General features: G+C 33.8%; 1 protein-coding gene across 1 annotated transcript; it reads left to right on the top strand.

The window, feature by feature from the left end:
- Positions 1-171: 171 nt before the first annotated feature.
- On the top strand, positions 172-27,924 carry LOC130624336 (malate dehydrogenase, mitochondrial-like). Its single transcript, XM_057439923.1, has 10 exons — positions 172-361; positions 9,383-9,506; positions 21,997-22,128; positions 22,341-22,410; positions 22,526-22,565; positions 23,191-23,255; positions 26,257-26,494; positions 26,912-27,064; positions 27,358-27,426; positions 27,809-27,924. Exons 1-10 carry the CDS (start codon positions 287-289, stop codon positions 27,866-27,868), a joined length of 1,026 nt encoding a protein of 341 aa, XP_057295906.1. The 5' UTR covers positions 172-286; the 3' UTR covers positions 27,869-27,924.

Genomic DNA, 27,924 nt, shown 5'->3' with positions numbered 1-27,924 from the left:
TGATATTGAAACAACGGCTTTTTATATAAACCTAGCTGCATTTAACATCTTTGATATAAAGATCGAAAACATTGTACTTAGCGATCCAATACAAGCCAATAAAGTCAAGGATGCTAGGTTTGTGATTGGTTATAAAAATGACTCCTCGGCCTCCGTACATTTCGGATTGGAAAATCTGGCATTTTCAAACGACCTTCTTGCAGAGCAGGACGTTGAAGGTCAGGCGTAGCTGAGCAGCAGGTATTTTGGAAGCAGCTCACTTTTCAACTTCAAACTATTGCTTAAGATGCTCGCTCATTTTGCTACTCGATCATCTCGAATTGCCTTAGCCGGTTTACGCAAATTTTCAACAAATGGACAGGTGAGATCATTGACTATAGCTATGTCCTAGCTGAATGATAAACTGCAGTTTTTTATTTATTTTTGTTCGCTACATGCAATGTGTAGCATGCAATCAAGATATGGCATAATGTAACCTTCCCCCCAAAAAGATGCATGCACATCTTCTGTTGCTATGCAACATAGCTAAAGGAGGTAAACAAACCGTAAATATGGCCAAGCTCTAATATTTTTTACGGAAGTATGATTAAAAACAATGTTTTCCTACCTTTTAAAAAGTTTCTCAAACTTCTGGTTCTTCTGGCTTCTTCGCCAGCATATCGTAAATGTTTATACTTTATATTTTGGATCTATCGAAACGCACAGCAAGACAGACTTTGATAATTCCCCCAGGATTGTTGGTGTTGTTGCTGTGGGCTTGAAAGAAAGTACATGGCCTACACATGTGTAAATGTGTCGACGAAACCTATGACGTTGCAAGATTTTAAATTGATGTCTGTGGATAATCTTAGAGTGTTTTTATCACTACATAACAAGTTTCCTAAATGTGACTTTGATACTTTAGTTTTGAGATAATATAATCTTTAAAAATGCATCTTTTATTGTCGAAAATTTGCAAAAAAGGTACACACTTTTAAACCTGGCACGTTCTATTTAGAACATTTGCCTGCTGGGAAAGTCAAATACTGATTAATGACAAAGTTGAAAAGCAACATTTACTTTTGCAAAACGAATATAAAAAGAAACTTATAAATAGCAAAACAGTTTTGCCTGATCCTTGCACAATTCCACAGGCAAAGTGGATTGGAGAGCATGGTTTAAAAAAGTGACCCCCCCAGTCAATTATAACGACATCGCTAGTTTTTTAACTAATATTAACACACCAGGGGAATTACTCCATCAACTGTGATTACAAGGAAGGAAAAGGATATAGATATTTCGCATGTGGTTTTGTAAAAGAAATATATTGGCACGGGATCACGGAAAGTCCTATTCTCAAATGTAAAGTTCACAATGCACATCTTCCAGCACATACAATGTTGGGCAGCTGTGGAAAAACTCAACCCAAGTTGAAAAGTGGTCAGTGTGTATTGCTCTTGTACAGCTGGTCTACTTGGCAGCTGTAACCATGTGGTAGCTATTTTGTTCATGGTGAAAGCAGCTGTTTCAAGTGGCCTGACTAAACCAACCTGTACAAGTACAGTACCGCGTGAATGTAATGTTACATGTACACGCATTTCATGATGTCGCGTAACAAAGTCATGTTTACATAAAAAACTTCATATGTCTATTGTTATCACATGTATTTTGATGTTCTATTGTTATCTATAATTGCGTGTGTTAACTATAATATATACGAAAAACTTTTTTTCAAATTTAAGACATGCATGTTATTGTTTAAATGTGTTAACAATCACAAAATATCAACTATAATATTCAGGAATAATATTAACACTCTTTTTACTGTGCTCAAAATTTTTTTTTGCAAGTGTTTTTTCTTATCGCGCTAAAAAGTTTTAATTATTCTCAGAAATATTTGTTTTTTTCATCGCGCTAAAAAAAGTTTTGTTTAGATAAATATTTAAAATAAACTAATTCTGCTACTTTTTAAAACTTTTAGTAATATTTCTTTATCATTGAAACATATTTTTTAACATGCAAAAGTTCTAAAAGTTCTTCTTATAAAAAGCAACGTTTAACAACGGAAACGTTCTGGACTTTTCCCTTCAGGATAAGATTTTGAAAACAAATTAAATTTCAATACCAAAGAAAGAAAAAATCTAAAAAATCTAACTTTTGACTTTGTTGATAGATCAAAACAATCATTGTGAGAATATTTTGTTTTTGTGATGCGATCTAAAAAAGCATTGCTGTAGCCGCTTTTCGTTCTTAAACTTTTAAAACGAGATCTAACGAAGATTTTCTATCGCTGTTTTTCGTTCTTAAACTTTCAAAACACAATCTAAAAAAGCATTTCTATAGCCTTTCGTCGTTCTTTAATTTTTCAAATGCGATCAATAAAAAAAGCTTTTCTATCGCCGTTCTTTGTTCTTATACTTTAAAAATGCGATCTAAAAAAGCATTTCTATCGCCGTTCTTCGTTCTTAAACCTAAAACGCGATCTAGAAAAAAAGCATTTCTATCGCCGCTCTGCGTTCTTAAACATTTAAAATGCGATCTAACAAAGCTTTTCTGTCGCTGTTCTTCGTTCTGAATTTTTAATACGCGTTTTAGCTAACATATTTTTACCATAACAAATAATGTTGACGAAGGAGGGTGTTAAGACAATAATAATCAATCTTGTTTTTCACTTTAAGTATAACTATTTTAGCGAAAAATAATCTCACTATGTATATACAATACCGCCGGAATGTAACTTAACATGTATGCGATAGTTATCACATTCGCATGAGCTTTTGGTAGCGTCAGAACTTTTGTTGTTATTGTTAACCTATTGTTAAATACATGAGCTATTTTTGCATGTTGAAAACAATAGAATTCATGTCTTGTTAGCGAAATTTAATTAGCTCATGTTAACTGCGTGTGTCCCATTGTTGTATTTAATTGCTGTAGTCGTCAAGAGATCAACGAGAGAAAATAAAATTTAACAAAACGATTTAAGTATCTGTTGTTTATACTCACGAATGGTAATGTTAAACCATTTATTTATAAATGTTATGTTTTCTCTGATGCTCGTGTTTTACGAAAGCGTCTGTGCAATTTTATTTCTTTTCAAACAAAGCTAAATGTTATATTTCGCACATAAAATATATGTAACTCTTAAAAAATCGCGCAAACAATTCTCTTATAAAAGTTAACGTGTCGACAAAAATTACAATTGGCCTCTGGGAAATGGAAACAAACGAAATAAAAACATTGTTTTAATGTTCAGATACTCGACCTACAGTACTGGAAAAAGGTTGATTAACATCGTGCTTTGCGTATCGCGACAGTATTCTGGATCCGCGATAGATGTTTTTTTTACTTTCAAATTGTATCGAGAGGGCTTCACGATGCATCAGTCTCGATATCATTCTCGAAGTTATCCAGGCCATTAAACACTTTTTCATAATAGAACTATGTTTAAATATAATAATACTTCCTTTGTGTTATATTTTTTTAACTTATGCATAACAATCTAGGCTATACACCTCGCGTTAATCTTTCTTTTTTAGATCACGTTTTAAAAATTTAAGAACTAAGATCTGCGATAGAAAATCTTCAATAGATCGCATTTTAAAAATTTAAGAACGAAGAACGGCGATAGAAAAGTTTTTTTTAGATCGCATTTTAATGACGATTTTGTGACGATACTAGATTCTCAATAGATCGCGACAATTTATTTTAATTGTTTCTTTATCATAAACACGGTACATCGCGTATCGAGGGAGTCTGCGCACGTTTCACGCTCGATAGGTTAAACAACAATGTTTTAATGATTAGATCGAATTTTAAAAGTTTAAGAACAAAAAGCGGTGATAGAAAAGCTTTTTTAGATCGCATTTTAAAAGTTTAAGAACGAAGAACGGCGATAGAAAAGCTTTTTGAGATCACATTTTAAAATTTTAAGAACAAAAAGCAGCGATAGAAAAGCTTTTTTAGATCGCATTTTCAAAGTTTAAGACTGAAAAGCGTCGATAGAAACGCTTTTTTAGATCACGATTTAAAAATTTAAAAACGAAAAGTGGCGATAGAAATACTTTTTTAGATCACGTTTCAAAATTTTAGGAACGAGAAGCAGCAATAGAAATGCCTTTTTAGATCGCGTTTTTAAAGTTTAAGAACGAAAAGCTGCAATGGAAAAGCTTTTTAAGATCGCATTTTAAAAGTTTAAGAACGAAGAGCGGCGATAGAAATGCTTATTTAGAAGGCATCGCAATAACAAAATGTTCTCACAATGAGTGTTTAGATCTGTAAAAACGTCAAAAGTTAGATTTTTTGATTTTCTTTCTTCGGTATTGAAATTTAATTTGTTTTTGAAATCTTATCGCGAAGGGAAAAGTCCTAAAAGTAGGGTTTTTCCGTTTGCGCTGTTAAACGTTGCTTCTTATAGAAGAACTTTTAAAAGTTTTGCATGTTAAAAAATATGCTTCAATGATAAAGAAATATTACTAAAAGTTTTAAAAAGTAGCTGCGTTAGTTTTTTTAAATAGTTCGTTCTTTTTTCTAAAATAATATCAAATCTTATTGTTATGACTCGCACACGATGATAACAATAGAAAGGAATTAAGTTTATGTGTAAACAAAAGATATGCGAACGTTCTTTATGTAGACATGAGATTGTTACATGAGGTTGTAAAACTTGCGTACATGTCAATTTACATGCAGGCGGAACTGTAGGTCAGCGAAACAAACGACACAAACGTGTTAGGAGTATAGGCAATCAGTACCTTCACAGTATTGTGATGTTTACACATAAGTTTTTGCAAATCAGGGTTCTTGGGGTTTCCACAAAGATTTCAGAGAAGTCAATAATTTGGTGTATTTCCTTGATGTGGTCAAATCTCTTTGGTCTGGTCAAATTTAACCTACCTTGGTTGGGTATAAAAACCATATCAGACAAAACTATTGGCTCAAAACTGCTTAACTCATGTAATAAAGGTACTGGAAACCACTGCCATTAATACTTTAAAGCGATGTGCTACACACTTTTTTTTTATAACAAAGAATATCGACGCTGAGAAATGGGTTAAAAGTTAAGAATATCCTAAGAATATACCCAAGCTCAACCTTTTGTGTCAGATATAAAAATTTGTGTGATGCATAAATTTTGATTAGAAGTTTAATTTCTTATACTGTATGTTTATTTTCTTGTCAGCTCACCTGTCTTTTACACTTTGTTTAATTACTTTCACACATTTTTTAACCATTACAATAGTAGTAATTCTGTTCTGTCCATATTGTTTTTTCGTCAATTAGCAGAATGACCTCAAGAGTATCATCTTTAGGCATATTAAGGGTAATTACATGCTTTCTGACTGTAGCCATGTTAAGAATATTTTTAAGAATATTTGAGGCTGAGATTTATCAAAAAGTTAAGAATACTGAGGCTGAAACGAAAAAACACTATCCTTGTAAAAAAAAGAGTGTAGATCTGCCTCCATCAAGCCAAGTTTTATCTTCATTAGTGTCAAGAAAAGCTCATTTTTGCTTGATACTTTGGTTTTTCCTCCTAATTTTTTTGGTGACTTTACGAATGTCCTTAAAAGCCTTGATGTAAGTAATTTTCTTTTCCATTTTCTTTTAAAGAATGGTAGAGCTAAATCATGCAGCGCATAGAAAGAGTTTACGGTTGGACAACCTGTATAAAATAGAGCCTCTTAGTCATTTTTTAGTAACAATTCATGCACTTGCTTTGTTTATTTTGTAGATTTTTAACTGTGTTACGTATATTCCTTTATTTTCTGATTTAATTATGTCGATTTCTTTTAAAAGCTGCTGATTGTTTTTCTCGACAAGAGATAACTGTGATACAAAGTGTCTTCCATTATCTTTTGTTCTACCATAAAATTAGGTTTAGGTGGTAAAGGCTCTGAAACTTCACATGGCAAATTAGCAATTCCCCAATTGATGAAGTGTGCAAAACAGTATTATCTAAATTTTACTAGGCTTATAATCAAGTTTTCTTCTCTTACTGAAATATCCAGGGAACAGTGTACCCACTTTTTCATCAGCCCCAGGATAACCAAGGTTGCAGATAGGGTATGAAAAGTCTGCTTCGAAGTGTTCTCAACATACTCTTGACTTCACACCCGGACTCCACAGTTTTTAGTTTTTATGTGGTTAATTAAGTTTTTCCATATTTCTCTGTCACTTGGACTTTTCTTTTTCTCAGGGAACGAATAAAGCCTAAAATAAGAATAAAGCCAGACAAAACAGTGAAAAGGATGGCCACTTATTTAGCTAGTTTTGATAAAAAAATTAAATTATGAATTATCTGGATCTCAGTGCATAAAAGTTACTCAGCCAGATATAGACAATAGACAAACCATATGGTAGAGGTAAAGAAACTTTATCAGCCTGTAATCGCCATTAGAGCAGCCACTGACATCATAATGTTTTGACATTATATTTTTAAGATAGATAAATAAGATATATTTTTAAGATGTCTTCAATAAACTTGTTCGAAAGAATGTAGGTACTGTCTTTCCGCCTACTAAAATGAACTAAAATGGTCATGTTAAAGTTTGTTTACCTCCCAATGCTTTAGCCGATCCAGTTTAGTTGTTCTGATCGAATTATCGTAAAGGTGTATTAAAATTAAAACCAGCCAATATTTTCTCCCTAGCGCTTCTTGTTTCTCTTCGATATATTACAGTGAGGCGCCAACATCTTGTGAGTATACATCAAAACTGAATATTATAGACATAGAAGAGCCTGGGGGACGAGGTTATGAAATGAATGATCTGCAGAACAATTTTTTGCCAATTTGGCTGTACAAATATTTGATGTGCGCAAGTTATTTCTTTTCAAAAAATGTGAGAAATTTAGATTATGTGAAACTAACAAAGCAAATAATGAGAGTTACAATTTTGTAACACTATTTTTCACAGAATGATGAAACTAAAAAGTGCTAATAATCACAATATTGTCAGTGTTGGTCACCGTAAATCCATGATTGATAAAGCTTTTGCTAGTCAATAAGCCATGTAAAGTTAACCATTTTATTAAGTTAAAATGAGTGGTACAACCCAAGAGGGTGTGCGAAAATTTCATCGTAAAGTTTGCTCTTTCTTTCAACCGGAAGATAATACATGGAACTCAGATAATAATAATTCATAACAATTGAAACAAAAACAAACAATCTACAGAGTTCAATGTTTTTTGAACAAAAACAATTTTTTAACAACACTAAGATAAGGACTCAATACATACATGAAAATCCACAACAAGTAACCAGTAAACAATGTGTAACAACCAACACATGTGCGATAACACTCAAAATGGCAGAAAAAACCAGCCAAACATTTGTACGGAAAGCAAAAGAGGCGCCTTTTGCGCAAAAATGAATAAACGGCGTGCCATCAAGCAACTTTTCGTTCCGGAAGTTGTTTCAAAGACCAGCCACCTAAGGTTTGAGTCAACAACTTGTACAGGGATATGAAATAGGTTTATCTTAATCTAAACATGACTACACTATAATAAATACAACATTATGGGAACCAGATCTTAAGACATTCTTTTAAAAATCAATGTCTACCTGCTTTATAAATAAGAACTTTTTTAAGCCTTGGTTAGTTTTTCATGTAACCTCGCACATGAATAAGCTCTGCGTAAAAGATTCATCAATGTGTTCATATTCCTGCGGATTGTGTGAATAAAATTAAATATTCCTGATCCACTTTATATTCCATTGTTTCAGAGACTTTCCCATCATTAAAGTTTTTACGTTTAGGGGTCGTCTACAAATTTCGTATGATATTTTATACGAATATATACGAATTTAATTGCTTTTAATTCGTATAAAAATCGTATACAATTCGTATAGTGTTAAATAGTTATACGATTTTTAAAAAATCTAATACAAATTTTATACGATTTTCATACGAATTGTCATACGAATTATATTCTCTTTTATACGATTTTCATACGAATTGTCATACGAATTATATTCTCTTTCATACGAATTGTCATTCGAATTATATTCTCTTTTATACGAATTTTCATACGAATTATATTTCGTTTTTCAACTTTTAATACTTTTTTCATACGAACTTTTTAAACTCATACGAATTTAATTTAAAACTCATACGAATTTAATTTAAAACTCATACGAATTTAATTAAAAACTCATACGAATTTTATACGATTTTAGAAAAATTTCATACGAATTTAATTACTGTATGGCAAAAGAAAATTCGTATAGCATATACGAATTTTTTTGATACGAATTGCTACGAATTTTGTAGATGACCCCTTACAGAGTTTTCTTTTGATGCTGAAGTCATCTTGAAATCTGACAATTTTGAAGCACGTGTATAAAAACAGACAAGTTCAATAGAATGCTAAATAATCCCTGATTAAAACAGCTTTGCATGGTCTAAACATTCAAAAGGTGTTACACTTAAAACAAATGGTAAAATTCGGAAGTAACACATGTATGTAGTTTCGATTCTGTGTGTTAAAGTGTTTCATGGTGTGTTCAGTAACAGTAATAAGAAGAATAAAACAGGTTCTTCGAATGATCCAGAATGATCTTTTGACGTGATAAATCTTTAGATAAACCTAGTGAGTGCTTTTGATTCAATAACATACATCATAGGGTACTCAGTCTAAAAATGTGAGGAGTCTAAAATTGTAGTCACGTAACATCTCAAACTTAACTTTCTTTATATAAAACAAAAATTTAAACAAAGTATAGTATTTAAAAGTTTATGGTTTTGGAACTAAATACAGCGTTGTTTAAATTTTAAACGACCACGTTTTGTTGCTTCTAGAACAAAATATGGCGATGTTTACTCTTCATATGATCTTTTTTTTATGCTTTTAGAACAAAATACAGCATTGTTTAAACTTTATAAAATCATGTTTTAATGATTTCGAACAAAACAAGTCGTTGTTAAACTCAGCACGAACTTTGTTATTATTGATAATAACGCAATTTATATAACTGAAATTTGTATAACAAAACAAACTTTTTATTATTTTTAAATAAAAAAATGTGCGATAATAGCACAATTAATATAAATCAACTACGTAACAAAACAAACTTTGTATTGTTTTTGAATAAAGATTTATAATAATGGCATTACCAAACAAACTTTATTATTTTTAAATAATGATATTTGATAATAGTGCAATTAATTAACAAAATTTATTATTCTTCACACAAAATATATACAAACTTTAATCCAAATTATACAAACTTTATACAAACTTTATACAAATAATTTAATTGTATAAAAAAGATTGTATTGAAAGTAAAATGATGAAAACGACGTTTTTGATATGAATTACCAATTACGTACAATAATATTTTAAGATGGTCTCTTACTTGAGAAGGAGAACCCAGAATTAGGTCCCTCTAATACTTTTTTTTCAGAAACATGCAAAAGTGGCTGTGCTTGGTGCAGCTGGTGGCATTGGTCAACCATTAGCCTTGCTCTTAAAACACTCACCTATGATCAGTCATCTATCGTTGTACGATATTGCACCATTCACTCCAGGTATTAGTTTAGTTTTCTCTTCTGGTTTATGATGAATATCTCTCGGCTAAACTAGCATTAAATTGCAATGGTTTAAATAATTTGTCATTATTCTGAGACCAGTTCTTGTTTTGTAATATTTTGTAGTGTATAACAAACCTAATAATAATTTCCTATGTGTAACAGGCAAAGTGGACCTGTTTGCTTTTCTTTCAACTCACAGGCAGAGTTTAGGTCGGCTTGCATAGAATCACATGCCTCAATAATTTTGCGTGTGCGCTGCTTATGCGATTTTAAAAGAAAATTCCTTAACCCCTGTACACCAAACGGGCTACTGTTTTCGCGTGGGGAACATACGTAGAGCAAGTTCCATCAAAGTTCAGGACCAGGAATTTAAATCCATGTACAAAAACTTGTTATTGAAGTCATTAATTAAACTTTGTCGCTACTTCTGGGACAAACAATACTTAATGTTAATTAAATTACTGACATTTACCACTAACGCTAAAGATGGATCACGAAAATCATTACTTAAATAAATATTATATTTATTGCCAAATTTTTCTCAGTTTAATTCTCCGAAAGACGACCCTAAAAAGATTATAATATTATAGTAAGTTTTTGTAAAGCTTGACTTGACCACAAGTAAAAACAAATCGATTAAATATTCTTCTAAAAAAAAAGATTTAAGTCAACGATAAGGGTCGGACAGCCTGCTAATACTAAGTTTACACTAAAGCACTTTTACAGTTTCCAAAAATGATTGCGGATTTGTATAAATTTTTGAAAGTATTTGAGTATGATTATTGTTACAGACTCAAGTGTTTGCACAATATTCTAAATTCTCTCTTCTTTTTTATAGGATTAGCATTTTCAGCTGTTTACAGAGAAAACAGGAATTATGCCGCAAAACATAACTTTTACATACCTTTAATTTCTTCATAATAAAGAACTCAGTCATTCAAAATAAAAGTCGAAAACAAACAAGATCATATTAAAGCAAAATTAAGTTGCGCCATCAAAGCAGTTATATTAAAACTGCAGTCTTTAAAAAATAATTATCCATTTTCAGGCTTCGATCAAATGAGAGAGCAGCTTTATGAAAAAAGTTTATCTTCATTTTAAATAATGTACTTTTCAAATTAAGCATTATTTCCAAATATTTAATCTTTTGCTGCACTTATGACGCAAAAGAAGATCTGTTTTTACGTTTAAAAGTGTTAGACTGAGTCCGTAGCAATCAAATCTGCAATTCAGAATTTCAGATTTGATTGCAGATTTGTTTTGTTGCAGATTCACGATGAAAACACAACAATTTTAAGTGTTACATGTAAGTGGTTAGCAAAACAATTTCTTTTCAGTAAGGGACTGTCTCCACGATTGTTTCACTTTTTATACGAATTAAAAAATGAAACGAATGGGAAACGATTTAGAAACAAAGTATCGAAACGATTTAGAATCAAACTTCTGAAACGATTCAGAAACAACTTCAAAAACGAATTCGGAAACGACTTTTTTCTTTGAAGCTTAATTAAAACAATTAAAACGCAATAAAAATCGATTCTTAAAAATTATTTTAGAGCAAGTGTCGGTCCTAGAGAAGGCGTCATTTACAAGCTTCAACTTCCTTTATATCTACGACGTACGTTTTTAAAGAAATCTTATATTTATCATTCATTCATAGTTTTTCTAAAAACTAAAACACCATGGCCACTTTGGATGACAGTGAATTTGAAGCTTTGGATTTGTTGTTTGAAAGTTATCCATAAGATGAAAATCTTAATGTTGAAGATATTTATAAGGCAAGAATTAACGAGTTTATTTTTTCGTATGTTTTCTAAAAGAACTTTCTTGTTTGATCGTAAGTTTGTTTTTAAAATTATGTATTTCTATTTTCCATTTTACTTTTAAAAATGCTGAGGAAAACAACAACAAACCGCTGCGTCCACGAAAATAATCCAGAACTTGTTCCGTGCATCATTAGCTTTATAGAATAAGGTTCAGCTTGCGTCCACCTTAGATGCAGAAGTGATACAATGTACACTAATGAGTTACATTAAAAGATATTAGTACATTATAAAAGTACATTGGGGATATATGTAAGCAAAGACACCGTCCACAGACTTTTGCTTTGCCCTCGTCGAAAGACAACTGCGAGTAAGCGTTTTAAGGGCTTAATTGATGCACGTGTTCCACCGAAACGCAACACTGCTGAAAAGAAAACTCACATCAATTTTCATTACACCTCCACTCAAGTAAGTTTTGTAAATCAGATGGCAACACTTTGTAAAGAAAACACTCTTTGTTTGTCCGTTGACAACAAAAATAAAGTGGAGGTGGGGATTCCAGCAACAAGTCGATGTAGTAAAAATATGTAGGTTTTACATGAACAGAGATGCGCTGAACTACGACGACCATAATTTTTTGCATTCAAATTGTAAACTCGTCCCGACTGGCTATCAAGTTTGAAGAAAAAAGAACGACGGTGGACCAGATTGGTCTGTGAAAGGAGGTATCAATTTAATGTTGCTGGGTTTTTTGTGGCTAAATTGTCACTTGGATACGCTAATTGTACAATGTTATGCGCCTGGCCACTCACAATTTAAGCCCATCGAAAGAAGTTGGTCGTATTTAACTAAGCAGATAGTCGGTGTTACATTACCAGACACGATCAAAGGAGTCGTACCTGCAGTTTTAATAAAAAGAACAAAACAAATGAGCATATGAACGAAACGGGGGGTGATATAAACCACACAAACCAAGAAAGGAAGTGTTTTTGTGTAAATGGTGTTATAAAAATAAAGGACCAATTAATGGTACTTCATTACAGTTACGCACTTCCCATCCTGGTAGGTGTGGGTGGCCGATTTCAACCCTCTTCTTCAGCTTCTGTTTTTTCCATCAAACGAAGTCAGCACGGTCACTGCCACCATTTCACCGCCACACCAAAAATGCAGCAGGGACCATGGTCCAGGGTTAGCCTTCCGAAAACGTTGAAAGGCTTGAAATGAAAAGTCCTAATAATTAAAATACAAAAAGCTGGGAGAAAATACTGACAAAAAAAGACCAAATAAAACAACGTTTTGCATGGTTAAAGAAAGTTTACTTGAGGTTGTTCAGCAGCTTCCATACTTTCTTTTGTGTCATGATGCTCCTCGGTTTCCTCCTCCTCTTCCTCCTCCTCTTCCTCATAGGTATCAACATTAGGTTGGTATACAGATAGATAGATAGATAGATAGATGTGCATATTTTACATGGCTAGCCTCACAAATATCGAGGGATATACCCTGTCTATTATTTCCAGGAGGGGCCATGGCTTAGATGGAAAGTCCTAGAGTATTTAATGCTCATTTTGAGCTACGCAGACCCAATTAGTAGGGCCCACGCTCTACTAGACAACTCCCGGCAACATCCAACGGCCCACACAGTGTGCCATCTCCCCAATTTCCCTCACATGGCTTGGGTTAACCCGGGGCTATGGTAACATTCACTCGCCCATGTTGAATCGCCGTCAAGAGGAATCGAACCCTGGTCTCCCGCACAGAGTACGAAAGCTATAACCACTAATCTACGGCGCCAAAGGACGAAGACTTTGTTTGAAGACTTTTTGACATTTTAATCTAATCTAAAATACCAAAAATTTTATTGATGTGACAGACAGATTGTGAATGAAACATATAAGCACAAAACAGAAATTACATTTCTAATAAAGAGATATTACACACTAGGTGATGGATGATTAGAAAGAATGATAGAAATTGTAAAATGGCAGCTTTGGGAAGTTCCACCACCAACTGGGAGTAATAACCTTGGCTTTTAGTTTGTGAACTTTTACTACATGCTAATGAGGAAAAATACTTTGTAGATCTTTGTTCATTGAGGGTAGTTAAGATTCACATAACAAAGTACACCACGAGAAGGTAAGCCATAGGATTTTGAACCCCACCTATGAGAGAAAAAGAAAAGCAGACGTTAGCCAAACAAACAACATTGAATTTCAAAACTTTCACAGGCATTAGATGTAAAAAGAAACATGTTAGATGGTGTATAAGATAGACACTCTGTAGCAACACCGTGTGAAACCTTTTTGGTATCCACAAATTTCCTGGCACTGGTGCAAATATTTAGACAGAACGCAAAGTTTAATCAGAGTAAGTTGCAAGAACTTTTTGTGCAAGAGCTTTGAGCACTGTCCATGGACAAAACACATATCAACATTGCCCACTTCAACAGAACACAACTGACACTGTCATGTATACCTGTAAAAGGTACGCCTATGTTTAGGAAAAATTAAACTAACCTGACACCAAATTCAAAATAAAATAAAATAATTGTATTATGAGTATAAATATGGTGTACAGGTCAGCACTCTACAAAGTACACCATTTTTTATTGAAGCAAAGTAGTTTTTGTTTCCAATTTCAAAGTGAAGGCGATATTCAAATTTTCAATGAAAAGCTATCAGCTCAAAAAATTGTGTAACAGAATCAAATTTTATATGCAAGGCATAAAATATGACCCATGTGCGGGTAACAGGGTGTTGCTGAAAAATCACATTTATGTTTTGAAAATTACAAAACTTGTGGGTAAACAACATTTTTAGTATAGCATCTATCTCGTACATACGCTGTTGTGTACCTTGACCTTCACATGTCTAAGAGCACAAGCTCTTGAAAATGCAACATAAAGTTGACCATGGCTAAAGCAAGGTCTGCGAAGATATATTCTAACTTTTTCAAATGTTTGACCTTGACTTTGTGTATAGTCAATGTGTACGAAAGACGTAATGAAAGTTGCACACGTTTAATTTGAAATGGCAAGTTAGTGTCATTGGGAGCAAGTGCAATGCGTGGAATTAGTACACAATTACCTGCAGCAATCCCAGTAAGAACTTCACAATAAAGAACATTGTCTCTCATGTGGCAAACAACTAATCTTGTGCCATTGCACAATCTATTTTTTAGGATTTAGATTTCGTATGACACCTGTGTGGCGGCATACCAGAAGGCGTAATGCTATTTAAAAACTCCATAGGATACATACCAATTTCTTCAGGGTCGTCTGAAACAACTGAATCGAGGGAAAAATAAGTTAGCATGTCCCCAGGAAGTGTTTCTAAAATGAGGTCATCAATTTCTAGAGCTATCATTTGTTGGTGTCAAAATAACACGACTCCTATAATCACCTGCTGCAACATCACCAAAAATAGCTTGAATGTGATCGTCATTGTGTTGAAGTACACATTCAGCAGGCATTTGAATGCAGCCTTATCATCCTGCTTTACTGCCTTTATCTTTATCGCCTAATTCAAGTAACCAATTTGCAAAAGCTTTCTCTTGTAGCTCTGCTCTCATGTTGGTGCGTAAATGAAAGATCTGGACAGCCTTATAATAGAGCTTTTAAGACAAACTTTCACTACTTGTGCTGGCCGAGCATGCTTTACTATGGGAAGAGTTTGCCTAAAATCACCACCTAAAAGAATAACTTTTCCTCCAAAAGGAGAGTCGTTATTGCAAATGTCTTGAAACATTCTATCAATAGCTTCAATTGCATGTTTAGGTATCATGCTGGCCTCGTCAAAGGTGATAACATGTTGCATTCTAAGAAAATTAGCCTGTTTACTAACTAACTAACCCTAACTGTTGTCCAAAACTGGGACTGGCAATTTAAATAAAGAATGTACAGTCTTACCATCTTGTACTAAAGTAGCTGATATGATCCTCCTCATAAAATTCTCCATCATTGGGAGACGATAAGCCTGCCGTAACTCAGCGGGGTTGTTTGAATTAAAATAAAGGAAAACAGGGGTATTATGTGTGGTGACGCTATGTCCACAACATCTTGCATTGTATTGCTCCACATGGTATTATCATCTAGAAGATGACGTGCAATAGCTTTTCTAAAGTTGGACAAATATTTCCATCGACAGTTTTTAAATAGTTAAAAGAAGTGGCATCAGGAACATGCAATAACAGTATGCGGAGGAAGAATCACTCTCCTTATTAGATACTATACATGTGGGTGATAATTTTTTCAACATCTCTTTATCTTGGCTGCCATACTTTATCCTTTTTAATAAAAACAAAATGGTATGGGATATCCGTATACAAAAACTGTCTGGCATATTCGTGGTTTTGATTTAAAAGAAACTAAGATGTAAGCATAGTGTTTTGAACTTCAGCCCTTAGTGCCGCAGCACCTTTCTCTCCATTTCTGAAAAAGACATGTTGATTGTTAGGGAGATGTAAGGGAAGGCATACAATGCTGTGACTATGTGACTGCATGGGAAAAGCAAATTAGGCGCCACGCAGCTTCAGGGGCAGATACATCTGTGGCATCTAAAAACGTTTTTACTTCATCATGGTCAATGCACTCATTAATTTCAACATGTGCTGTGTCATAACCTTTGTAGATGTACTTATAAAGGTATTTCACACCTTTTATAGAAACACATGCTTCAAGATTAATGTGGGCATTAAACGTTTTGGGAAGGTCGGGATTGTAAGGCACAACCTACCTGTTATCCAAATCAACACCTCTGATTGTGACGGTTCTCCCATTGTCAGGTCTGGCATAAAGCGGATAACCATCAACATTAATGACAGTCTCATCCCCAAAGTGTTTAGGACCATCAGCCATACATGGGGAGTTATTATTAGGGTGGCCTGAACGACTTCAGGGATCTCATTAGCACAATGAAGTCTATGTTGCTCAGCATCAAGTTGTTGACGCGCCTGAACGACTTCAGGGATCTGGTTAGCGTGATGAAGTCTATGTTGCTCAGCATCAAGTTGTTGGCACGCTTGCGCGGCTTTAGGGATCTGATTACCATGGTGACGTCTTTGTCGGCAAGCATTAATTTGTCTGCCTCCTGATGTGTTATTCTGGTGATGCATATTCTGTATGCATGCATATTCTGGTGATCTCGTGGACGCTCTGGCCTAAAATTAAACGCCTGGTTGCGTAAACATGTGAAACGAATAAGGTTTCTGATTGGTTATTAAATTAAAGTCTAGCGCAAAAGGGTTAACAGGCTTAAAACTCCGGATTAATAGTATGGATTATTGGTCGGGTGGCTATGTCAAAAATGCCGATTTTATGCAGTGGCGAAGGTCGTGGTAAAAAGGGACGTGACTTAAAAAGATGTATAAAAAGGTTGGTAGGAAGATGAAAAGGTTATGAAAAAAACAAATACTATGGTTATTTCAGCATTATTGAGGTGTGGTTTGAGGACAGACGTATACGGAGTGCTCTCAAAGAATCTTGTTATTAGCAAGTAAAGCTTTGAGCGAAATATGAAAACAGTAACAGTTCATTGAAGCTACACTTTTAATACTTATTTTTGAAACAAGGTCGGTTTTGCCGACGTAATAAATTAATTTTTTCGGCATGCCGACCATGGAAAGAATATAGGGCTTGACAGCATGTGCAAGCGGACCTTAGTATAATGAAAGTCGGTTTTTAGGTCGAGTGCCGACCTAGATTCACAGGGCTGGGATATCTCCTAGATCTTTCTCTGGTGACACATTCAACTCACTAGGTGGTATCTTCCATATTGACCATGCAGCTTTTTCCGACTCACATGACTCTATCGGCTGTCCCATTTCTTTTTTCTTAGTAGGTTTTTCAGTGGTATTAAAACCGCCTTGTTTGCATTAACATGTATGAGTTGGCTTGGATGAGCTTTATAGTGACCACCTCCATGCCTAACAAGAAAATTTTGGCCATCTTTGCCCAGTAGCTTCAGCTGCAATAAAATTCTTTCTAGCAGAGTGTAGAGCATTCAAATTATTACGTACAACATCACTTAAGGTTTCTGTATCTAAAGGAGGAAGTTTGTCCTGCAGCACTGATGGAATATGGAAGTTTTGTTAAGCCATTGTTATTATTTTGAAGAGCCTTTTTGCAGATATAGCATATGCCAGAGCTATATCTGGGAAACAATTGCAATCATCAATGGTTTTCCTTATACTTCCTTACACTCGAAAACAATTTTATTGTGTTGCTCCACAATTCCATTACTGAATGGTGACTCTGCAGCAGTTGTTCTTATATTTCTCCAAATTCTTGCATCTTCTCATTATCTAATTTGCCTTCATTCTCACTAAGTATTCGGAAGGGTCGACCAAAATAGGCTACCCAAAACTAAAAATATATTTTAAGTGATAACGTCCCTTCTCTTTGTGTACATTAAACAAGCCATAGAAAATCTTGTAAATGCATCAATTATAGATGAAATATCTATGTGAAAACTCTCTAAAATCCATGTATAACACTTGATTGAATCCGCACTTGGCAGGACCATGATAAGGATGTTTATACTTTTTGCATGTATCACAGGCATAACAACACTCCTCAATGCGTTTAAAAAAATCTTTATTTTCTTACTACTTACTTCTTACTACTAGCTTTATAAGTGTCTTTTTTGATGCATGTGCAAATTGTCGGTGTAGTTTCAATGCCTTATTTATGTTATCATTCTTGATAAACCACGGATATTGGTTGCATGCAGAATGATATTGCTGTATTTCACATCAAGTTCCCATGGTGTCAATGCTATCCGATAGTGTCTACTGCTTGAGATGTACAGTGGAATTTCATATTCTCAGTCTCAATCAAGTCCCTCTCAACATTCAATTTTATGCTCAATGACTTCACTGACTTTCTGCTAATCAAAAGTGGTAGTTTATTATCTACAACATCCACTGAAGGTTTGTACAACTTCTTTTCAATTACAACTGGTTGTCAACATGTTAATACTAGTATTCAACTAGTATTAACATTTTCAAATTTGAATCTTGAAGATTTAGAATGTACCACAAGTTTCCTGTACTTCTCTGGTAAGATTGATACATATACATCAATCCAAATTTAACAGAGACAGTTTCGTGCATCCAGAGTCGAGAATTCCCTTTAAAAACACCTCACCCATAAAGCAATATCCTTTTGATTCATACCAACTTTAAAGGATTATGTTCACCATCTTTTCTGTGAACATAATTCCATCTTTTTACCTCTTCCTCTATCTCTAATTCTCTGATAACCTCTACCAGTGCCTCCTTTTGAACCTTATGATGAACTTAAATATCCAACAAGACATTCCTTCTTAATTGGCAAAGTTGACTGGGTTTTATCACTACTGTCGCCAAACACCTTCATAATTATCTTTTTTATGTTGCTGTAAGTCAGCTCATCGCAGGTTGTTCTGGCCTTTTCGTTATTTTCAGTCATTTTTATTGCATTCAGTAGAAAGTAGGCTCCAACTGCTTCTGGTAATTTCATATCATACTTTTTTATGTTTTTATATAACTTTTCAAGTTGAATAATCTCAATGCTTTTCACTAAAAGTACTTTTGTAATTGTAAAATTCTGTGAATGCATTTTATAGGCTCTGGTATTTTTGTCCTTAAAAAGCAATGCATCCAATTTAGTAATTATTTTATCAATACCAATATCAGCCAGGTCCTCGTTTTTTTGTATCCAAGTCAGTAAAAATCTGCCACACCTCAATATCATTTTTCCACGCTATGTAATCATTTTCTTCACTGAACATTGGTGAAGCTTTCGATACTTTGTTAGCCGCCGTTGCCACAAACACAATATCGTTTGAATACCAATCACGTATCACAATGGTACGATAAATAAAAATTGTATACCTAAAATCGTATACCTGTAGTGTCACATCATTTAAGGCATAGTGTAACTGACCAATGAAAATACAAATATTGCTTTTCTTGAAGTTGAATATCAAGTGAGGAGAGAAAATGGACAAAAAGCAATGTATAATGTCAGACGAAAAGAGGAAGCTATCTGACGAGGAAAAACGAATTTTGATTTTTACAAAACAAATCGGTGTTATGGAATAGAAGTGATCTATACTACTAAGATAAAAACAAAAAAGAAGCCATAAGCAAGATATGGTTAGTAAATTCAAGGGTTTATACAGCTCTGACAACCTCAAAAACTTTCCATTTTCTCCAATCATTCATGCTTCATGAAGTAAAACGAAGTGCTGGAAGCGAAGTTCCCTTAAGGAAATGAAAGTTTTATGAGCAGATGGAGTTTATCGTAACATATCTTCAAAAGAAAAGAAAAAATCACAATTTACATTCAACAAAATAGAGGAGTTGATTGACTGCTATCGGGAGAACCCTGCATTTTGGAACCACACTCTACAAGAGTATAGAGATTGAGTGCTGCGGGAATCCCTTATGGCTAAATTAAGGGAACATTTTGGTGGAAAGTTTACGGTGAACAAAATCAAAACTTGCTGACACAATGAATTAACGAAGTAAAGAATAAACAGAATAGCCCACAGCTAATTGGTTTTTCGTTTAGTGTTCGTTTTAAGCTTTTAACGTTCGTTTTAGGCTTTACAAAGGCCATATGGAATGAGGCATTATTACATTATTCCAATTAAAATTAAAAATCACCTCGTTTCCTAAAAGCACTATTGGATATACTTGGTAAGTCTGCAGCCTAACAAAGTGTCTACTTCAGCATTTCAGTTGTCTTCTACGGCAATGCCAAACATTAAAAGCTCCTATCAAACAGTAAGATATTTTTGCGCCTTAACTACATCGTTATAAATAGTGTATAACGATGATTAAATTAAATTATCCCAGAAATTACATTTATTTAATCAAGTGCTGTTTTTGTATGGCGTCGAACTTTAATACTACTAATACTTTTAAATTTTTAAGTGTTTAAAAAAATGTAATCCTTGAGTATGGTTCAGAGAATACGTGTTCACCACCACCGGAGTGTGTGATTATCATCTTTGTTAAAAAAGTATGATCCCTAAGATTTAGAAAGTAACGATCTTGCGTTGTCAGGTTCGAAAAAATTATTTTAAGAGCCGGTATGGTTGTCTTTTGGAGAAAAATAAGTTACTTAATTTCTTCAATTTTTTTTTCTGAATTTCTAGATTTTAGTAGGACGTCGCGCTTTGAAAGTTATCAAAGCTAAGGGCGTACGACTTACCGCATGTCATTGAAGTCACTCTAAGCATAGACGTCTCATGTTAACGTTAGTTAACGTATCTTTTTCATCAAGTTTAAAGGAAAATAAACACATCCACTTTGCTTGTTACATACGGACACAGTCCACACTTGAAACCAAAATCATTCAAAAATGCTTCAAATCGGCTTTTTGATGGTTTTGGTTGCGACCCTTTGAAACTTACATGCCTACTTCATCGACCCTAGATGTACGTGTAAAGTCAGGAAAACACCAACGCATTTCCTTATCTCGAACTTTCTAGGATATTTTAAGTTTGGGTACTGACAACCGAGAACTAGTTTTCAATTTCTATCTTGTAATGATACGAATTTGTGATCAAACCATTAATACAATACTTTAACATTAATAAACAAATTAACATTAATACAATGCTTTATTAACGCTTACCTCCCATTTTAAAAAATAAATATGATCCTGTTTATACTATGTTCGCAATTAGTAACGTTATTTAACATTAATTAAAAAAAATCGAAATTATAAAGCAAATATAAAGCCTCATTCTGTTGTGTTTACAACATTGTGCCTTTTCAAAAAACTTCCATTATGTGATAAAAAATTTTCAGATTAAACCCAGTTTGACGTCATCTCCCAGAGGGTAAAAAAGGCCCCTTGAACATGTTTCCGCAAAACGCGAAGTGTAAATTATTACAACTATTAAATTTTACAAGTTTAATTTTGTGAATAATTATAAATTGTCTTCTTGAGCTATTCCTTTTTGTAACAAGAATAATAAAAGTGGCACTAAAAAGCATTCTTTTTTCAGCCTTTACCACGCAAGAAACAACGAGCTGCAAGAACCCACTAACAGATTGATACTGTTCCAAAACGAGATTTAATAAAGACGAACACTTTTCACCAGCCTGGTGTCAATTCTTAATCTCAGTCTAACTTTTTCTTGTTTAAGCAGAGGTCCTGCGCAAATTCTAACATGTGGTTGACGCTCTTCAGTTACATTGCGCGTCGGGCTTCTCTAATATTTTGGTACGACAATGTGGGAATTTGCAACCTGCTATGCGCGGCTTACCATGTGTGCCCTTGCCGTACGTTCCGCCTGAACCGTGTTTGCGTGAATTTCAACCTCAATTGCAGGTCATGTTTTTTTTATATCGAAGATAAAACGCATACTTGTTGTTGTTGTGTCTTATCTTTCTTGTATTACTTTACTTCGATTTGTTTTTCGTGTCACGTACGCGGTTCATCCTCATATCAAGAACGCAATGGCCCGTGAGGCAAGGTTGCCTGAATTTTAAGTTCAGGTGCTAGGCCGCACCTGGCCTATTCGACAAATTTGACCAGTAGGTGTTTTAGCTTGCACCCGTCCTTTGTGTGTTCACTTACGTGGTCGTGATGATCAACGCTGCCGATAGACTGGCCATAGAATAAAGATTTTTACTAACCTTCTGAATAAAAAACGCTTGCCGAGTGAAACTGTAAACAACACAAACTTTGTGTATGTGGGCAATTTTCGTACGTTTTCTACAATTTACAGGAGTTGGTAAAGATTTGAGTCATATCGAGACACTTAGTGAAGTTTCATCTCACACTGGTCCAGAACAATTGGATGAATGTTTGAAAGGATGCTCACTGGTCTTGATACCTGCTGGTATGCCACGTAAGCCAGGTAAAGATATAAACTATGAAAAATAAAAATAAAACATTTAAAAAAGCAAGTAATGTGTTAGCTATGATGACATAATGTACTTCAAGCTAGCATTAAGAAAGGAGCTAGAAAGTTTGGGTGCCTCTTTATTGTTAAAGATTTTTAAAACTTTCTGGATGTCAGAAAATATTCACACTTTACTAGATTTTTTCTGTCATTGATTTTAATCTTAGGAATGACTCGTGATGATCTCTTTAATACCAACGCATCCATTGCTATGAACTTAGCAGATGCTTGTGCGAGGTAAAAAGATTGACTGCTGTTTATTCCTAATGTGCCAGTGTTTAGACACAATGTTAACTTCTACATCTATTTTTCTTTTCCCTATCACTATGGTTTTTTTTCACTCAATTTATAGAAATTGTCCAGATGCCATTGTTGGAATCATTACAAACCCAGTAAGTGTAACAATGTTAAGCAGCACTAAAACTACTATCCTTTCTGTCAAACAACATCCTGTATCAGCAATAAACATTAGGTGTACATAGACTTAATAGCCTAAGTCACGCTGAATAGTTAAATTAAAGATAGATTAAATGTTTACGTCATATAGCGTGACTTCGGTAGCTAATTTAATATTAGTAAAATGAGAGATGATTGTAACTGTTCAGTGTGACTACTGCATTAGATCAGTTAGTTTACATGTTTTTTTCGAGACAAGTGAAATAAACTGATAATAAATATGTTTTTGTAAATGATCTATTAAAGTCACACTCGTTTTATATTAGTTATAGTTGGTAGTTTAACTAAATAAGACAAGCTTAAACCTTAGAATAACTAATCCGTAAGTAACGTAATGTACTGAAGTCATATAGACCAGTTTATGACGTAGACAGTTAACCCTTCTGTAGCTTTAACCAATCGGAACTAACTGGGAAAATGCAAAGCTTTTTACCCACATCCTTTCTGTTTAATAGAAATTGGATAAATTTGGCTTAAGTTAATAAAGAATTTTTATTTTTTCAGCCTAAAAATGTAAACTATAAATACAAATACATTAGTGCAATGCTTCCTCTTTTTCAGGTAAACTCGACAGTTCCCATTGCGTCAGAGGTGTACAAGAAACATGGAGTGTACAACCCATCTAAGTATGACTATAGAATCTAACACTTACCCTCAATGTTGTTTCCAATGTTTCCTGACTTTATCAGTGCTCATTTAAATTTTGACACAAGCCTTGTTTTAACAGATCGGTCAAATAAATTTATGTGTAAAGTGTTACAGTTTAGTTCTTCCACTACTCTCAAGTTTGTTGGTGTCTGTAGCACGTTGTTTTCTAAGCATTTTTAACACAATGTTAGAGTAATAAAAGCTATTTTCGTTTCAGCAGTCTTTCTTCGCGCAGTCGGTACCTTTTTTTTACCTAAAACTAGCCATAGTTACCACTAATGCGCCCCGAATTGCTATTAACGATTTAAAAAATACGAATTTAGAATGGGTTCGAATTTTCAAATGGAAAATGGTGGATGTTTCATGTAACATGTAACGGGTATGATAACAGAAATGCAGAACAGAATGGAATAGAGACTTGTGGATAAGCTTATTGCCCAGGGGAAAAATTATAAATAAGAAGCCCTGCGGCTTGAAGATTTCCGTCATTAGCCTGGAAGATTCTGAAACTTGAACTATAGACTTTGAAAACGGAGAACAATGGGTAAACAAATCATAAGTATCCTAATTCTCAATTATTATTGTCACTAACCTAAAATACAACGTAATAAATAAAAATTAAGAAATATATTTTTTGCATATATATAGTATATATTCTAAAAACTTTAACTGGATATTTTTATAACTGATCTGAAAAATTCTTGAAATTCTAGGATACAGATTGTTAATGTATGAACTTGACGATTCGAATATAACAACATCTGAACAAGTTCAATTTCAATTAATTATTACTCAATAATTTACCAATAAAATCCTTTAAAAGTTACTCTCTCGTTGAAGATTTTTCGATAATGCTGATGGTGCATGGTTTGATAACAGTTGATCTGAAAAAAAAGTACATTTAAAAATAAGAAACAAGAATACAATTTTACCAGGAACTGAATTAATACCAGGTTGTGTAATTATTGTCTCCCTTTTTGATTTGAAGTGAGAATTTATTAATGCATATAAATTTAGTCAAGCTGACTTTCAATATCATTGTTAAACAAGTAACATTTTAAGCAGGCGATCCATGATTTTCAAACCTGTGGACAATACAGGATTTATTTTGTGAAATCAATTTATTGAGTTGAACAAATTTGATCGTTTATTATCCTTTTTTGATTTTGAGGAATTTTATTGGTCATTGATTTGTTTGACAAATTCAAAAAGTTGAACATATCTAACTTTTGAAATTTCAAATTGAATTCAACAAGTTGAAACAAAAAAGGGTAAACGCACAATTAATAAGTTTGTCAAATTTAATAAATTGACGGTCTTTTCATGAGAGTTTATAATCAAGTCTTTTCTAAGTAATCTTAGAAAAATATATTGTGATACTTTAGGTAAAGTCAAGAAAGTTTTTCAAGCAAATTGGGGTCCATTTTTTTCAACAAAATATCTGGCTATTGGGCACTCAAAAAGAACTGATAATTAGCCAGTAACAGAATGGTTAGCCGATGTAGAGTTATTATATATAGGGTGCATACAGTATAATTATACGATATCATTTTTTTTGACTTAAATTTACACACATTTCTTCGTTATCGATCTCCCCATAGCCATCTATATTTATATAGATCCACATAAAGTTGTACTTCAATTAAAACCAAAAATAGGAACAAGAAACGCTTGTGCCAAGAAGATAATAGTGTTACTGTAGCAGTATGTCATGTTATTTAAAAAGACACTATTCTGATTTCAAGAAAAAACATGAAAAGTGAAGAACACAAAGAAGCCTGTAACAACAATTATACTGTCGGTAGCGTATAGTTATGCAACGGCTAACTATCATGTTATTGGCTAATTATTGATTCACCTTCACTGTTTAGTGCAAGCAACAATAAATTTTTGTCAGGCTTCGACAACTTTTCTGCAGAAGATAAAAAACACGAACTCTCCCTAACTCGTCCGGAAATTCACGAAATGCAATTTCTTGTAACATAGAATGCGGACGATAGTTGGAAGAAGGCGCTTTTTTCGGGCATCTTCTGGGTTATGCGAGTTTTTTCGAGCCAATACTTGAATTTTTTCGAAACGCCGGACTCGCCCTAACTTTTTACGGCGTATGCGGCTTATCAGCACCCTTGTTGATAAAATTATGCAAAGCAGGACAAAGGTTTTTTAAAGGTAATTAAAGCACTATTTTGTGTAGCTAGCTAGCTGGCTAGCTTTATATATAGCTAGTAAAAGTAATTTTAGAGGAATTTAAAAATAGTATTTAGCTCCCTAGCTACATCAGTAAAGCTACTACGACAAGCTAGATCAGGAAGGCAAGACCAACAAAATTTAAGCAGTTTCATAGCCGTATATACACGCAATCTTTAGAGATAATTGACCACATAATGTACCTTAGCATCAGATAACAACCTTAACATGTAACATCCTTCTTCACAAGAAGGCAAGTACTGACATACAGCATTAATAAAAAGTTCAAAAAATGTATCAACGGCACAAGAAAACTTCCCAGTTACAAATTTCGATGCATCCCTAAATTGCGGCCTTTGGATCAACGCCAGGAACCGTCCTAAGTTTAATATCATATAAGACATAAAGTAATCCTTCCACTTACTCACTGTTAACAGGTTTAGCAACAACGTGGTTCAGACAAAAACAAATCTATTCTTGAAGATAAATTCACGTGGCTGCAGCGACAATTGAGCACATTAAACGAGGCAAACGAAGAAAACGCATAAAAGAATCTCGATTAACATTTTTTATCGCATTCAAATCTTTAGAGACAACAAGGACACCGAGACAAAAAAAGATTTACTCGATGAGTGTTTTTTTTTTGTCTTGCTGGTACCAAACACATAGGTTGTGTTATAAATCGTATAATAGTCAGGGAAATTCTTTAGGAAATAGCTGTACTACTGTACTTTTTTTTTCTTTTCTTGATGCATGGCATATTTGGTACAGTGTATCCATTTTCTACTTTAGAATGTTTGGTGTGACAACCCTAGATGTTGTTCGTGCCAATACCTTTGTAGCAGAGAAAAAAGATTTAGACATCACCAAAACCAACGTTCCAGTCATCGGTGGCCACTCTGGTGTCACCATTTTGCCATTACTTTCGCAACTTGTGCCAAAAACTTCCTTCACTGAAGAAGAGCTTGCATCACTAACTGACAGAATACAAAATGCTGGAACTGAAGTAGTTGAAGCTAAAGCCGGTGCTGTAAGTTAGACCAGTTTCTATTTAAGCGTTTTTGGCCACACTTAATGCTTAATCTCGTGATAATAAAGATGAAAGTTGTTTGAATTTTGATTTGTTCACTGCCAATGCTTTGAAAGTTTACTTGTCTGAACTTCCAAACCGCCAAAAATACGGATGGTTTGGCCAGAAAAAAAATAACGCACATCTTCTTGTAGGTGCAGCTATGGAGATTGGTTGTTATGTTGCATATTCCTCTTTTATTAGTGCGGTTGACTAGTGCGCTCAAACAGGCTCGTCAAATACGTGCAACGTAGTTTTAAGTTTGGAACTTTTGAATTTAAATAAACCTTTGAAACCTCTGTGATTCGCAGTTTTGATTTCCGCATATCTCGTATGTCCACTCAAGCAAAATTGTCTAAATCTTTTTTTTGTTTTCAGGGATCTGCAACTCTTTCTATGGCGTATGCAGGTGCACGTTTCGGTTTTTCTGTCCTGGAAGCAATGAATGGCAAGAAAGGAGTTGTGGAATGTGCCTACGTTGCATCTGATGTCACAGAAGCATTATATTTTGCCACGCCTATTTTGTTAGGGGTAAAATTTAATTGTTTAGTTGTTAACAAATTTCATGGAAACATGATGTCTGCCTGATCAGGGGCAAAGCAGGAGACTTACATACCTTTACAAAATCAAGAAGTTTGGAAAATCTAAATCTGGAATAAATAAATAAATAATATGCGTACGCAAATGCACCGTAACCCTATTGCAAAAATTTATAAATTAAAATTTTACTCAACTATTCATTTTATTAAAGAACCGGACACCATTTCTGAGATGTTGCGTTTGCAGATTTGACCTCTAATAAATTAAATTGGTTTTGTTTTTAGCCTGAAGGTTTAGAAAAGAATCTTGGAATGGGTGATTTATCTGAATTTGAAAAACAAAAGTTGAAAGAGGTTAGTTCGGCTTCGTCAACGTCGTCTTCTGAATTTTGTTTTTGTTTTCGCTAACTTTTCAAAGATACTGTTCGTGTTTTTTTCATGGTGAAGGCATTCCTAGAAATTTCTATAATTTTGACCAAAATTTAAAGGTGTCCTGGAATGGTACTGGAAAGTAATCATGTTGGGTTTAATTTGTAAATCGAGATATTGAAATCTTTAAATTAAATAAATTGAGGAAAGCAATCAAGATTACAGAAATAACTTTTCCGAAAAGTATTTAAAAAACTCCTAAAAATGGAAAAATAAAAAATTGTCCTGAAAAGTCCTGTACTGGAATTTTCTGGAATTCAAATGACCAAATAAATAATGTATGCAATTATTTTTTTTTCTGTTTTAGCTCATGCCAGAGTTGAAAGACAACATTGCTAAAGGAGAGGAATTCTGCAAAAATAATTAATTCAATAAACGCATGAAAAAATTTTAAAGAGAAAAAGAAAATTTGTTAAGTTAGAA

This window comes from Hydractinia symbiolongicarpus, chromosome 13 (assembly GCF_029227915.1).
Source record: "Hydractinia symbiolongicarpus strain clone_291-10 chromosome 13, HSymV2.1, whole genome shotgun sequence".
NCBI lineage: Eukaryota > Metazoa > Cnidaria > Hydrozoa > Anthoathecata > Hydractiniidae > Hydractinia > Hydractinia symbiolongicarpus.
The sequence above is the reverse complement of the archived record's forward strand: the minus strand, read 5'-3'. Positions and strand labels throughout refer to the sequence as shown.

Bases quoted from the DNA above. Each gene is read 5' to 3' on its own strand.
- LOC130624336 (XM_057439923.1), top strand. From the start codon at position 287: ATGCTCGCTCATTTTGCTACTCGATCATCTCGAATTGCCTTAGCCGGT. The intron at 362-9,382 runs GTGAGATCATTG...CTTTTTTTTCAG, and splicing joins AATTTTCAACAAATGGACAG to AAACATGCAAAAGTGGCTGT. The intron at 26,495-26,911 runs GTAAGTTAGACC...TTTTGTTTTCAG, and splicing joins TTGAAGCTAAAGCCGGTGCT to GGATCTGCAACTCTTTCTAT.